Source organism: Eptatretus burgeri, chromosome 15, assembly GCF_056783735.1.
Source record: "Eptatretus burgeri isolate ZD-2024b chromosome 15, Ebu_testis_v1, whole genome shotgun sequence".
NCBI lineage: Eukaryota > Metazoa > Chordata > Myxini > Myxiniformes > Myxinidae > Eptatretus > Eptatretus burgeri.
In genome coordinates, this window is record NC_140975.1 from 15,717,320 (window position 1) to 15,733,335 (window position 16,016).

At 46.8% G+C, this 16,016-nt stretch overlaps 1 protein-coding gene across 1 annotated transcript in view; it reads right to left on the minus strand.

The window, feature by feature from the left end:
- Positions 1 to 10,997, minus strand: part of LOC147011612 (metabotropic glutamate receptor 1-like) — a 136,936-nt gene extending 125,939 nt beyond the window's left edge. The window contains exon 1 of the mRNA XM_085858483.1: positions 9,297 to 10,997. Coding sequence (XP_085714609.1) covers positions 9,297 to 10,062 — 766 coding nt within the window. The 5' untranslated portion in view covers positions 10,063 to 10,997. The remainder of the gene's footprint in view (positions 1 to 9,296) is intronic.
- Between the last annotated feature and the right edge of the window lie 5,019 nt (positions 10,998 to 16,016).

The window sequence follows — 16,016 nt, forward strand, 5'->3', positions numbered from 1 at the left end:
GAACACTGAACGTCGGGCTGTCTCGGGCCCGTTCGGCGATTGGTGCCAAGCGCACCGAGCCGCGAGCGCAAATCGCGGCCTTTCCGAGGGAAAACTCGGATGAAGAACGCTACACGCTCACTTCTCCTCCGTCCAATTAGCAAGCGCGGGGCGGCGTGACCGCGCCTCCAGGCGCGTCTGTGTGAAATCGATATATGCAAATTCTAGGATCAGGGGAGGTTCACGCCCCCGTTTCCTCCGACCAATGGGCGAGCATGGCTCCGCCCCCGAGCTCATCCTGATCTGAATATTTGCATATTAGCTGCTCCTGCCAGCCTATAAAACGGCGAGCGCAAGGCGAATCGTGGCAGAGTGAGTCAGTTTTGGTTGGAGAGTGGAAGAGAGCCGGGGGGAAGAGAGTGTCAATGAGAGAGTTGGGTTCTGGATTCAGCTGAGAAGATTTGCGGGAAGAGGCAAAGGAGCTCGGGTCCGAGGCAAGAAGGACGGCGGTCAGCGACGAGGTCGCATTGTGGGATCGCTCGTCGCGGTACCCAAGCCAGCCAGCCATTTTCCTCCCCCAGGGCATCAACAATTACCCCTTTCCCCCATGCTGAGATAGTGCAAAAAGGGGGCCCCGTTCCCACCCCACTCCAAACGTCGTGCCAACGAAACCCGCCAAGGAGCATGGAGTCGGGGCACAGCCACGCGGCCACATCTGCGGCTCGCCCGCCAACGAGTCACGAGGACGTGGGTAGGACCCCCCCCCCCGGGTCTCGCGGACCTGGCCGCTCCTCCAGGTCATGCGCACAATTGGCCTACAGGCCTGTCTGCCCCCTTGTCTATGAGGGTGGCTTCTTTCCTTTGCTTTTGTGTCAATGTGTGTTGGCGCCGTCTGTAAAGTAGAACTGTATAAGTGTTGCTGTGTGTGCGCGTAGTCGGTAGTAAATCTGCGTCGTTGTTGCTTTTGTTTTGGTTGCTATATGTGCATTTTGACTGTATGGCTGTATATATGTGCTTTCCATGTGCCGGGAAATAAATGTGCATTGTGTGAACTGTTTTTCCCCTTTCGCTTCGTCTTTTCTTTATTAACCCTCCATCCTGCTTCACGTAAAGGGTTCGTAGTGGGTGCAAAATGCCCGGTAAAGAATCTGAACCATTGAGGTCGACGATAGCACCACTCGGTTATCCCGATAGTACGGAACGGGCCGCCCAAGCAGCTCGTGTCCGGAGTCGACCTGCGGCGAGGTACGATCGCCCGGTTTACCATCCGCGTGGGTACTTAGGTAGGTCGAGTTTGGCGAACAACCCTATCCTACGCGGGTGGCCGATTGGCACGATTGTGGTGAGGTTGAAAGGCCCACCCATGACTGGCTCCGGGCGATAGTTTCCGGAGGGTCACGACTGAATTGTCCGTCCGGTGGGCGACGCAGTCGCGATTCGAGTGACGTGGCCGTCCGCATGCCGGAGGGCGCGAATTCGCAACAATATATACACATATACATATATACATATATACATACATACAGTTTATCCACGACATTCTTAAAAATCTATTATGAGTCGGTTTCCTATCCGTTTGTCCTCTGTTTGTGTTTATACTCTGTAATCAGTGTCAACTTCCTGTTAGTCGAAGGAAAGACATCTGAAATCGTCTGCTCAGCAGGAGTCAAGAGTCTTTGTGAATAGATTTTGATTGGTTTCTCGTCCCAAACTGCACACAATGAAACGGAAACGTGCAAACACGAGCGGTTTTGTTTCAAGAACATCAGCAAAACGTTTTGGTCACAGAGTATCTGCCCTTCATCGAGGAACTCTGATTATTTGCAAACATCCTGCCATATGGGATTCTCATCATATATCTTAGCAGGGATCCATGAGCACTAAATAACATTGGATTGTTACCCTTTGACCAGTTGACATGAACCAAGTTGACATGCAATTATTTAATTAATTTTGGTTAAGAAAAGATTAAAGGCCTTTTCAAACTATCAAAAATCTCCGTGATGGACACAGGTCCGACACATGTATTTTGGAAAGACGTTTTCAGGGGGGGACAACGTATCGATTGCCTCCCCGCCCCCTGCCCCCTTTCACATTTTTTTGGTCGAAAAACAAAAATTGTATAAACTCATAAATGATTATGAAGCAATTTTCCTTGCAATTTATTTAATACATTTTATTTAAGATGTGTACGAATAATTAATTATTTATCAAGTGCAATATCAATATGCTTTTTGGGAACATTGTTTACATCAATGTAATGAGATTCAGACGATGAATGTATTGATATGAATGTAACGATACATAATTAATGATATTCGGCCACAACCGCTCCGTGTTGTGTACCGCACTATAGCATATGTGGACCAGCACTTGAGAGTGCTCGTTGAGAACACTCGATGGTTTGTCTAGTTACATCATCATATCATCATAATCATCATCTTCATAAAATGTGCAATTTGGTGTCTGTCTTTGGTTGATGCATGTGATCATTAGTTATCCAATCGCAACCAAACTTTCCAGAGGTCCTAAGGGTCCATCATAACTTGTGACAAAGGATGGAGCTACTTGGTCTCCCCCCTCCCCCCCCACCATCCCCACTACCTGAAGGATTCAGGAAGGGGGGTCGACGCAAATTCTCGACGTAAATGTGTACCGTGTAGCACCGTTCCCTGTGGAAGAACATAAAACGAAAGGCCTCCTGTATAACGAAAGGCCTCCTATCTGTTAGATTTCACCTTAACTTGATATTTTCAAACATTATTTTCACTCACAGTCTATTATGTTGCTTTAAGCTCGACTGCCAAAGATCCGAAGGAATTCCGACATTTTATTTGCTTTTTCCATTTTGAAAAAACGTTAGCAGCTTGGAGCCTCATTTGCAAGGTACAGCTACTGTTCTCACCGCTTTCTCACTTAATTGGATTTTTAGGTCATTACCTCCAACACTGAAGGTGGACGGAAGATATGTATTTCCCCCTGTTTGTCTGTCCACCTGTGAGCAGGATATCTCAAAAATGTATGAACAGACTTGGACGAAATGCGGTGGACAGGGTGGGAGTGAGACAATGACAAATTGATTCGATTTTGGTGAAGATCCTGATCTGGATCTGAGAATTTTTAAAGTGATTCTTCACGATTGCGAGATAAGGTCAAAAAGGATGCACATAACCTGATATCTCCAGAATTTTATGGACACATTCGGATGAAACTTAGTTTACGTTAGTTTACGTTTTGTATCCCACTGATAGGCCGGATCTGGATTCGGACCTGAACCAAAATCTAATCGGCTTCTTCTTGTCACCTAACCAACTCCTCCACCAGGTTTTGTCATAATCAGTCCTCAACATTTTTGAGATATTGTGCTATATATCGTTTTAGCCCAATCACTCAGTGGTGAAGAATCACTTGAAAAATTCTCGGATTCGGATTTTCAACAAAATCGAATCAAGTCGTCCTTGTTACACTCCCAACCTGCCCACCAAGTTTCGTCCGAATCCGTCCACAACTTTTTGAGATATCCTGTTCATAAACAGACTCAAGGGGTGAAAACATAACCTTCATCCACCTTCGGTGACAGAGGTAATAATCGCTTTTTGTCTGATGAAAAATGTAGCTACAACTCCAGACGTTTCCGGGATGACAATGCTGCACTCAAAGGAAAAAAAAAGAATAAGAGGCAAATAGATCCATGCATGTCTGCTACTCCTCATATATTTATTACAAAAGCATATTTGGTGAAACTTTTGATCCCCTCCTTTCTCTCCCAAGTACACATTGTGCACACACTTCCATTGGAATGACTTAAATGCTTAACTCATGGATTGCATGCAGTGCCTTTGCACTAAAAGTAATTTCCTTCATTGACAAAGAGGTCGCTCGAGTAAACAAGCTGTATCAATGTAAGAAGGCAATATGTCCGAGTTGTGGACTAGATATGACAGGCGCTCGGTGTGAGCGGAATGTAAAGCAAGTCGCACGAGCACACGCACGTAGTGTCGATGTACGTGTGGTGTTCAAAATCTTCCTCTGAATGAGATACAATGGTCCGATAAATGCCGACTTTTCATGAACATTTCCTCAATACACAAGTCTTATAAATTATATGTATATATATATATATATATATATATATATATATATATATATATATATATATATATATATATATATATATATATATATATATATATATATATATATATATATATATATGATGGAGTGATTAAGTGAGTCTTCGATTCGATGGATCTCTGGTTCACGCATGACATGCAAACACACCTGGGGTTGGTGAATTTGTTAATGGATGTAGGTTCTGATAACCGCACAGAAACCACACTCGGAGACAGCAAGCGGTGTAACCTCATCCTGTCAAGGAATACTCAAGAACACCTGACCACTTGCTATTTTGATGAGAATTAGGAATTAGGAACCTATAGTATCCAAGAACCATCCTGCCCTGGGGATGCTCTATATACCTAGTAGACCAGAACCATTCCATACTATAATAGGTATGTATGTGCGAGCAGCCTTGGGGATACTCGCACATAATGTACCGATTATATCAAAACGATCTCATCCTGGCATTGCAAATGTGGCTTCTAAGTCATCTACCAGGTATGTGAGAGGTATATGGTTGGGAGCCCTGGCTGTGGAAGTAATGATCGTTATTTGTCTGATGAAAAATGTACCTACAACTCCAACTACAACTGTATATATACATATATATGTGTGTGTGTGTGTATGTATGTATATATAGTCTGCACATGCACTTTTAAGATATGATCATAACAAGCTCGCTGATTCATCGATGCTCTTATGATATTTCTCGTTGGTTGTAATCTGCTTAAATGGCGATCAAAAGAATGCAGGATATCCTCCCAGAAGCAAGGTATCAGTCTTCCATCCTCCTTAGAGGATTAACGAGCTGAGATGTTTTTCAGGTTAAGCTTAGGAACCTTTTCAGGTGTTCTCTAACGCATCTTTACTCCATGGGCTATTTTAAGGATGTTCACTGAAGCTCGAAACAGCTTCCAATTCGAGCTCATTTGATGGGACATTTCCAGGTACAAATGGGACATTTCTCAACAAATATGATGCTGCCAAAGCCCCGTGCCAAGGACTACACAGGGTGGTTTACCTTTGCTTTCCCAGAGGTATTCAGAATTGGAATATGTAATTTGTTGAGGGTGTCAGCAATGCCTCGGTCAAGACATCATGGGGTCTTCAACGCCACCAACTAATGCTAGCACACGGGACACCCACCGGCTTCACGACCATCCGACGGACGGCGTACTCCACGACCACAACATCCCACCTGTGAAGCACTAACCCGACATTGTGTAGTCGGGTCTGGAATTGAACCGAACAAATCGAACAAAGGTAAGTGTCGGATATTTCCAGGTACATCTCTTCCACATTATCTGCATGGTTCTCCGTTGGCACCCCTTCAGTTGCTACGACTATCACCAATGTGATGTCGATGTTCTTCGATGCATTTATCAACTTCTGGTGCTTTGCTATTATTTGATTTCGGAATTATTTGTGCCAAAGTCATGAAGCACGTATACTTCAATTAGCAATGTCATCCTCTCTTTATATTTCTGAGCACGAGTTGCAGAAGCAACGCCTTTGTTTTCATTGTTCACGCATCATCACCTGGTCAGGTCCATCGGCTCTGAGTATGATGTCCTTTTCAATTGTTTTATTTTACTGCTCGACTTGCTCTTCAATGACTTGGATGCAGAGGGACTGCAGGGATAATGAGGTTTTTGTAGATGCCCCATGATGATCACATCTTTTGCCTTTATGTGTGAAGTCGTTCTCTGTAGGTGTTTGGCATCACAACTGAAGCTGACTGGTGCCTTCTGTTTGCACTTTTCAGAAACTTTAGTTGACCGTTTTGTACACCATGGTCCTCATAAAATGGTATTAAAGAGGTGTCTGGTCTGGGTTCGATTGCCAGTCCAACTATAAACTGTCAGATTGATGCTTCCCTCACAAGCAGGGCGATGCATCGAGAACGTCGCCCCTCCGATGGACATTGATTTGGGTGTCCAGTCTGCGACTGCAACCATCAGCTGGTGGACAGTATAGATCCATTCATCCAGCAGGATCATACTCTGTACAGATGCGTTGGTGCTGCCAAAGCAGTCTCCTGGGCTATTGGGCACAATCCTGGAAAGGTCACCACTCTGACACACGATACTCGAATGGCTCAATCATCCCAGCAAGCTGTTACTTATTTTGTCAACCTCACAAGGATGGCAGGCTGAGTCAACCCCACCTAGTATTAATTCAACAGCCGAGCAGGATTTTCACTTCGGACCATAGGCTGGATCCCAAGCCCACCACCCTAACCATTAAACCAACACCAGGTATATTATAGTTTATCGATCACTCTGCATATTCCGTTGACGAGTTGGCAGGGTTCTCGCCGGTATCCTGAACAAATTCGAGAAATTCATATGTGACCCCAAAGGGGGCACTGCATCAGCTGCAAACGAGAGAAGACGATTCCTTGAGTTTTTCTCAAGCCGTTCACCTTGTCTCATTGTTCTTGTGCCATCTTAGCGTGCACTCCAGTAAGTTTTTCTCATCCATTTTGGGTTCAGTATACAGAATGTGCACAGGAGCAGAAATTTGGAATCTGTTCAAGGTGCCGGCGATAGCTCACCGATTCTTCGAGGACGTGTGAGGTCTTTAACATCCACTAACGAGAGCAACCTCTGGAGGAGCACGTAATGACCCAAAATCGAATCGGCTTGTATTTCTCACACATCCAACCTGTCCAGATTTTGTCTGCATCCGTTCACAACGTTTTGAGACATCGCGATATCTATCGTTTTGTCGCTATCTCTCAATGGTGAAGAATCCCTTAAAAGAATTAATTTATTGTCTCGATTTTCACCAAAATCGAATCAATTAGTCCTTGTCACACACCCAACCTGTCCACCAAGTTTGGTTGGAATATGTCTGTAGCCTTTTGAGATATCATACTCACAAACGCAGATAGACAGATAGGGGTGAAATAACATAACCTCCATCTACCTTCGGTGGAGGGGATGTCCAGTTTAAGGTCCATCTGAGTGATGGCACACACATTGATGAATCACCGTGCCCATGAAACGCCGGGATGATGACAGTTTATAACTGAGTCGAGATTCGAGACAGCGTAGCGGTGAGTGTGCATCCAGCGTAGCTGGAGTGTAAACCATCCAGCTAGCCCCATACTGACTGGTGTACGGCTTCGCACTCATCCCCAAAATTATAGTGTGGAGTAAGACGTCGTTAAAAAAAATAAAGGTTTCGTAGTTCACAATGTGAAGCATCCTCTGATCTGATCTGACTTGATCACCCGCTGGAGGATCACAGCTATTCAAAGAGCCACTGCAGGATGTCACTGCAAGGAGACAAGCTTGTCGGCCCTTCCCTCGATGTCCATGTATGCCGAAGATAATTTGTACCTTGCACAGCAGCCCAAATGCACAAATAGACCCCATATATACTGGCTCTCATTTTGGCCTCAATCTTTATGGAGTGTTTGGGTGTCAGGACAGCCGAGAGATAGGCATACTCACGTCTGAGCTATCTCTCCTGGGTTCGAATCCCGACCCAGCTATAAACCGTCACCTCGGTGTGTCGCAGGCAGGGCGAAGCATCGATGTGCGTGCCATCCTTCAGATGGACGGTCAGAGGACCCGCCTGCTAGCACCGGTCATTAGTGATCTTTAAAGATCTCATGGTGTCTTACTCGAAGAGTAGGTGAGCTATCGCCGGCACCATGAACAAATTACAAGTTCCTCCCGAAACGGCGGGTAGCAAGTGGTCTGATGTCCTTGTACATTCCTAAACACTACGTTTCACCGCTTGCTATCTCAGAGTGTGGTTGCTCTTTGGTTATTTGGCTAGGAATTGAAACCACATCAGATATTCTGTGATGCATTCATTTCATAATTACTACACTTTGAAATAAATCTCCTCTGATTTATTTTGAAATCCGCTTGAAATCTCCTGAGATAGTCATCACACCTTTGAATGTTTCGCAGGGAGCCAGTGACACACCGTGACCATGAATGGAGCAACAGAGCGGCGATTACAGTGAGGTTTCAATCCACACATGGTCTACAACTCTGGACTAGTAGTGATGACCCGTTGCGTTAGCCGATTTCAGTGCCTAATGCTTCAGGAGTGAATATTGCAAAGCAATATGTAGTCTCGGACACTCGCTTCTAAGCCGTCTAGTCTGGGTTTGAATCCTGACCCATCTATAAACTGTCAACCCCAGTGATTCACGGGCAGGGTGATTCATCAATGTGTGTGCCGTCCCTCGGATGGACGTTAAACTGGGCGTCCCGTCTGCCGGTATGAGTTGGTAGATGTTTAAGATGTCATGGTGTCCTTCGTGAAGAATAGGCGAGCTATCGCCGGCACCCTGAAACAAATTCTAAATCCATACCCTAACATTAGTCGAACGGCATGCCTGGCCATCCGGCACTTGAAAACCTTGGCCCAATCTCCCTCCAACTCCACAAGAACGTGGGAATAAATAACAATAAAGAAAAATAATATTTAGTCTTGGAGGCGAAATTTGTGCAGATGAGTGAACAGTTGGGACAAGCGCAAAGAATATCTCCGCAGAAAGCAAAACAGGGCGTTGGATGTCGGGAGCATGTCTGGTCCCACAATCAGTGGTCCCTCATCTTGTCCAACTCCAGCATGGATGCTCCTGTTGTGGGAATTTCCGCTTTGGCCCCAAACCCAGCGATAAACAGCGGGGGGTTATCCAAACGTTCCCTTAGTTTTTGTGCATTATTTTTGGCCTCTTTTGGTTTCCTATTCTTTGTTGCATTTGCAATGATCATGAATTTATATACGCGAAGGTCCACGAGAGGTTGACGACATTGATGATAAATGTTTTCGATAATTGCAAACCTGTGTTCTTATATAAGCTTAGTTAGTGAGTACATATTCCTATATTGTGACGTCACAATCGAGATTTTGCATGAGAACGAATGGGCTCTTCACTTCACGAGGGTACACTATATATAATTAATCAACTCAGCTCATCCAGCCGTATCACAGACCTTCGGTCACCAAAGTAGGTGAGTGAATTATTTAATAAGTAAAATGAGTGAGTCAGTGATTGAAGCTCGGAAGGCCATTTATACCGAATGACTGGCCACTGGCTCGATAAAAGACCTTCATGCAAATCTCAAAGAGTGAATGGGTTGTGGTGTTCCACTGAGTGTAATAATGACCCCTGGAGGTCTAATCGACAATATGCAATGTCACGTGACCGATCAAGCGTCACGTACCCTCGGTGTTGATGGCGGACACGTACGTCCAGTTGTAGCGACGCACGATGTCCAGGATTGCACGAGCTTGCAGTGCGTCCGAGGGAACGACACGCATGAAGTACTTAAAGTGCTTCTTGTCGCTCAGGTCCTTGCTCGTAGCTGAATAAGCGATCTGTGGGATGTTGAACAGTTGCAGCAGGTTCTGCACCTGAATGGCCACAGAGCTGGAGCCAGGCCCGATGAGACCAATGATGGGTTTTTTAGGGGGTACGTTGTGACAGCGCACTGGATTGACCGTGCCACCCTTCCGGCCACCGCCTCCGTGTGCCCCGGGGGTGCTGTCCGCTCCAAGACCTCTGGCCATCTCCTGATCGCTCGCCGATGTGGACGTCAGAGAATCCCGGATGAACTCGATGCTCTGCTCGAGAGCCACGGCGGTGTGCCAGCATGAGTCACGGATCTCGCATCCGAGTTTCACGCCGGGCAGAATGTTGGGATCCATATTGATGCGGTCGAGGGTGTGGAACATGGCCTCCACGCGCTGGATGCCATACTGCTCGCGGATGTCTCCGCACTGTCTATCGGACACCTTGTCGGCAGGTGGCTGGTGGTGCACGGAGAACAGGGCACCTACGATGAGATCACCCTCCTGCCGTGCAACCACACGGCGCTCCGGGGATGCTTCCACATCCAAAGACCACGAGATGAACACAGCGATGCCGGCAATGCTGAAGATCAGGAGATGTACCAGGTGCGCTGGGAAAGTCTGGCTGGAAGGAATCATGGTACCAATATAATATATACGATCCGGTGGAATAATGGAGAAGAGCGAAGATTACATCCCTGGGAAAAGGACTATCGCCGTGTCTGGAAGAGCACTGAGCGTCGATCCTTTTCTCTCCACTCGCATCGATATTTTAACGCCGTACCAACCTTCTCGATTTGCCTTCTTTCGCTCTCTCCTCTCGGGGCTTCATCCGTGTACTCGAGTCTTCATGGATGTGCGTGTTGCTCAAGCCAGACACTGAATAGGTCGCGGGACCCGAACCTGCTGCACGAGCAAAGCATCGGCTGGGGAGGGTGATGGCGTGAGGGACACATCGACGTGGGTTGTCGAGCAGATGCGAAACAAGAGGAAGGAGGAGGGGAGGGTGGCAGAGAGGGAGGGAGGTGTGAGCATCGGATGCAGTGATATGCAGACGCGGCTTCACAAAGAGCGCTTCTTTGCACCGGAGAGACTGGAGGGATGTCCTGCACCTGCTAGAGCAACGATGCTATTTACTCCTGGCTTGTTAGAGAAACTATCGATCGTGATTTATACCCACTTTCTCTCTCCCTCTTGATTTTACCGATTTAGGTCACCCAGTCTCCGCGGGTACGTAGCGTTTGCAATTACTGAGCTGTTGCGTATCGCACGCCTTGCTCTGCTGTGTTGTCGTCGTCGTCTTTCTCTCTCTCTCTCTCTCTCTCTCCCCCATCCCTCTCTGTTGGCTGGAGATACTCACACTCGCAAGGTACAGCACCTAGAGTTCCAACATGAACGGCTGTTAGCTTCTTGCTTCCGAGCGCTTTTGCTCCTCGCTTGCTCTTGCACTGTGTGCATATCAGAGATGCTCCATTTTGCGCCGCATTTTCCGCTACGTCTAGACCACCCCGAGCGGACTCCGGTCTCGGCTCTAAGGTCGGTATTCAATGGTCTCCTGAAGAAGCATACAGGACTAATATTATAGGTCGCGCAAGGACACACACCGCCCCCTTGTCTCATTGCTCCCCACACCCCACCTCTCCCCTTATTTCACTTGGCTCTTTCCCTCTCTCTGGATATCTCCATCCCTCCTTTCTTTTCCTCCCCCCCCCCTCGATTAGCCTGCCCCACCACTTGATTCTTCATTGATGAAGACGCTTATCCGGTGGTGGAGATGGGGACCCATCGTTGAGATAAGGAAGTATAGGGTGAGAACGAGAGGCGGCGGATCTACCATGGAGAGAGCTAATCCATACAAGGAGTTGTCACGTAGGTGGGTCAACCCGTCGACCATTAAATCGGGGATTTTCCTCCATCGAACCGCAATCTCAAACGAGAACGGAGGACTAGTCTTGCTGGTGATGTGCGTCGGCGGATGGGTAGAACAATGGATGAAATCAACAGGAGTGGTCATCCATCAGCAGAGCAAAATAGCAGTAATCTATTGAAGATCCGACGAAGGGTTTATGCCCAAAACGTCAGCTTCTCCTTGCTTCCCTTGGTGGTTAGCTGGAGCTTTGCAGAGTCGCGACGGTGATCGAACTTGAACTGGAACTGATGCCAATCTCCACTCACAAATTATAATTGTCGTTTATTCCTTCATGGATTGAATGGAAGGTCTAATATGTAACAGAGTAGAAGGTAGGACCCTTCCATGGTCCACAACCGCCTCGGTGAGCACGAAAGGGGCGCACGAACAGCAATGTTGTTGAAATGGCTGTGTTGAGATATTGCTCGGTATGGAAAACCTGCGAATAGAATCTGTTAAAACCTGCGTGCACCGATGCAATGGGTTATTGCGCGTCAAGTTGCAATCCCGAATATTAAACGAGCCTTTGCAGTTAAACAATGGGCCGTCATCACGACCTTCGAGACACGACGACCTCGTGCGGATCACTGCGGGCTCCATCGCGCGACCCCTTTGTTTCACGACGCGACAAACTCGCGCTGTGCAGCGGCCGCAGGAGTCGCGTGAATATTTATAACCGCCGGCGCTTTCGCAACCCCCTCCCCAACCACTCTTCTACATTCCCACCTTAGTTCCCCAAGCCAGACCTCTCGGAACACCTTCGAAAAGCGCATATGAACGGAGGGACCAGCCCGATGCAGATGCTGCACTTCATCATTCCGCACGAGACGTTGACTCCTCATTGAAATGATCGATTGATATTGCGTGCTCAAAACCAGGTAGGGAGACACGTGCGATGAGATGGGGGAGAAGGGGGAGAGGCAATGAGGGCGCATGTCATCGAGAGACCTTATTGCACGACAACAGCTTGGGTCGCTTACCGTGGCTTTTGGCACCTGTCATCAGAAAAAAAAAAAGGTACAAATGCGCTGCTTGGGAAATTATTCAAATCGACCTTTCCCGCCACTCATGACGTCACTCTGTACACCGTGCGAATGAGACGCGTAAATTCGCGTCCGCTGAAAGTCATCATCACGTTCGTGCGGACGTCATCACGGCACGATTTCCTCGCAATATAAAAGAAGCGTTAAAGAAGAAATGCGTCATTGCGTCTTTCAAAGGGTCAAAGCCAAGTTGGGGATGAATCTGCACACGTGGAGGGAAATGCCCTCCGACCTTCCCACCCCACCATTAATTGCCTCAACCACCTCCCCGGCTCTTCCGTGCCCCTTCTGGGACAAAATTAAGGAGAACGCCCAGCAGGTAGACAATCAACAGGAATACTCATGTCCCGTCGGACGCACGTGACGTCACAATGAATACAAAGGTGCAACGATCCAAAATGGAAGCAACATCAAACACTTCCGGTTCTTCCATTGTCTTCAAAAGAGAATCTATTTATTACGTATGCAAACTTTTTAACCTTTTCCTCTTCTCTTCACACTTCCACTCTTTACTCAATTTAAATATCCCCCCCCCCAAATTATGCATATATAATAAATATACTGTCAGCACTTTACAATACATAATCTACCATAATTAATACACATTAGAGCCTGAAGGTGCAAAAGTCTTCCTTAAGTCGAAATGAATCCTCCTGCATCAATACAGGCTGCCCAGAGAGTCCTTGTGCAAATTTGAACTTTTATAACCTTTGATGTAAACATGATCGAAACAAACTGGAGACGGTGCATGAAAGCACAATTCATCGAGATTTTAGTCAATGCAGTCCAAATTTTTACTCTTCAACATAACCGCCATCTTTCGTTACACATCGTTCAATCCACGTTCAATTTGACTTCCGGTTCTGGGTTTGGAGCATCGGCAGGTCTCCTTCAGGGCTCTCGACTGACGATCTCAAAGTTAAGTTTCCGGTAGTTATCTGTCCCATTTTAACTGTTTATTTTCTCACCTACATGTTACTGTGTGTTCCTCGTTCAGATTAGTTTCAAAAATCGTGCTATTTTGTGAGATTTTGTCGACCTTGTCTTCCCGGGTGCTTGAGGCCGACCCTTTGTTTCCCCTCGGTGTACGATCGTGTTTATTTGTTTTTTTCCCCCATCACCTTCAATTTCTATCTTCCCCACTTTCCGAACATCCTCCATCCCTCCCACTAATCACTCTATTTCTTATATTAAACCAAAAAAAAAAAACACAAAAAAACCGACCTTTCTCCTTGCACACTCACGAGTCTTGATTCTTCTTCCTCTTCTTCTTCTTCTTCCTCTTCTTCCTCATCCTCCTCTTCTTCTTCTTCCTCGATTTTTTCAACAACACTTCCATGACCGAATCTGTTGAAAACTCTCTCAAACATTAATAATAATAATAATAATAATAATAATAATAATAATAATAAAAAAACGATCACTTATAATGCTTCATCTTCCTCTTTCACACGTGTGGTACTCTTTATTGTTTCATAATGCACTACTCTTCTGCTATTTAAACAGACTGCTCTCAATTCGACCTTTCCTTTCATAGCTTGCCTAAAAAATCCAACTGTTACAGCGTTTTTTCTCTCCATTTTCTGAATTCGCCTTTATTGCATCTATCAAGAAACATGTTAAATCGCATCTCTGACCTAAAACTTTCTAAAACCCCAGTTTGCTAGGAATGTTCGCTTTCCATCAACCATTCTTTTTTTTCTAACTTCAGTGTCAACTCACACCTCTAACCCCTCACTCTCAAAGCAACCATCCACTCTTCTACCTCCAACCCTCCCTCTCACCTCTCTCAAAAACTCCTCCCTCACCTTTCTCCCACCATTCATCCGCCTCACCTATCCTTCTCAAAGTTGCCCCCCTTCTCATCCCCAAAGCTGCCTCCTTCCACTGCCCTCTCACCTCCATCTCTTCACTCCACCTCCCCAAATCCCCAACTGCCTTCTTCCCCGTCTCTTGCCCCCCGCTCCCCCAGTACCACAGAGCCTTTTCTCCTCTTCATCCGGCCCTCCCCGAGCTATTCTGCAATCCCCCACACTCTTTCAACAACCCTCCTTACCTCCCCCCTCGTCCCTTGTCCTCCACTCACCCCCCCCCCCACCACTCCCTGCACCAAAAGCCTCCTCCCCTTCCTCTTCATTAAACGTGTGGACCTCAAATATCTGGTGCCTTCGCTCAAACCATTCAGATCTTTCCATACAGGTTGCCACTGACAAACCAGACATAATCTGCCTAACAGAAACTTTTCTCACCCAAAGGTGTCTGACTCCCAAGTATCTCTCCCTGGTTACTCCCTCCTCCAGTATGACAGACGTGAGCCTTGTCCTGGTGGAGGAGTTGCTCTCTTCATCAAAGACTCTATTACTCACTCTCCATGCACTGCCCTCACTCCCCCACACCCCCAGGAATACCTCTGGCTACGGCTTCCCCTCCACTCCCACCTCATGTTTATATGTGTACTGTACCATCCACCTAACAGTGATGACTCCGTCTACACCTCGCTATCCGAAAACATGGACCAACTTCTATCTTCTCATTCAAACTCTCTCTTCCTCATATGTGGCGACTTCAATTGTCATCATGCCAGTTGGCTCGGTGTGGGTACCTCTCTCACCTGTCATGGCACCTCAGCAAAAGCTTTCTGCGACTCATTGGGACTGACTCAATCGGTCAACTTCCCGACCCGAATCTCAACCAATGGTACTCCATCTCTTCTGGAACTGATTTTGACAAATTTCCCTGTCAATATCTGTTGTTCTTCCTCCGCTCCAATCGGTTCTTCTGACCACGTCCTTGTCAAAGTGGACATCTCTCTGGCTATTATCAGAGAACCACCTCACCGCCGTCGAGTCTGGCATTTCACTCAAGCAGACTCGCATGGTCTCCAAGCAGCCATCAAACTTATAGACTGGTCTCCTATCGATACTTTCTCCAGCATCAACTCATCCTGGGAATTCTTTCAAAGAAACTTACTCTCCATCATGCACAGATTTACCCCCTCTCGTCTTCAGTTGTCCTCCCCTTCCTCCCACCCTTTGTTCACTGAAGCTTGTGGTGAGGCAGTTGTCCTGAAACAACTTGCCTTTGCCTCATGGAAAGCAAACCCAACTGAGGGCAATCTCAGTTCCTTCCATAACTCGGAACAAGTGTGTATCTACCCTCAGGAGAGCCAGAAAACAACATCTTTCTAATCTCAATTCTGAACTCTCAAACCTCTCCCCCTCCTCAAAATCCTGGTGGCATCTAATCAAATCTGTTTCTGGTGTATGTTCCCCCTCCATCCCCTCCCTTACCTCAAATGGTCGCACTGCTGATACCGCACGTGAAAAGGCTGAATGCCTAAACTCGGTGTTTGCAGCTAAATCTTGTGTCCAAAACCCATCACTTTCTCTGCCCACCTCACCCAGTCGCAGCCAACTGTCCCTGGACTCTGTGTCCTTTTCTCCTGACAAGGGGGAGAGCTTGCTTTCAAACCTCGACTCATCCAGTCCAGACGGCATCAGCCCATGTGTCCTAAAAACCTGCTCTTCTGCTCCTGCTCACCCTCTCTCTCTTCTATTCACCCTCTCATTTGCTCAAGGTCATCTGTCATCTGCTTGGAAATCAGAAAACATTACTGCCCTACATAAAAAGGTGCAAAAACA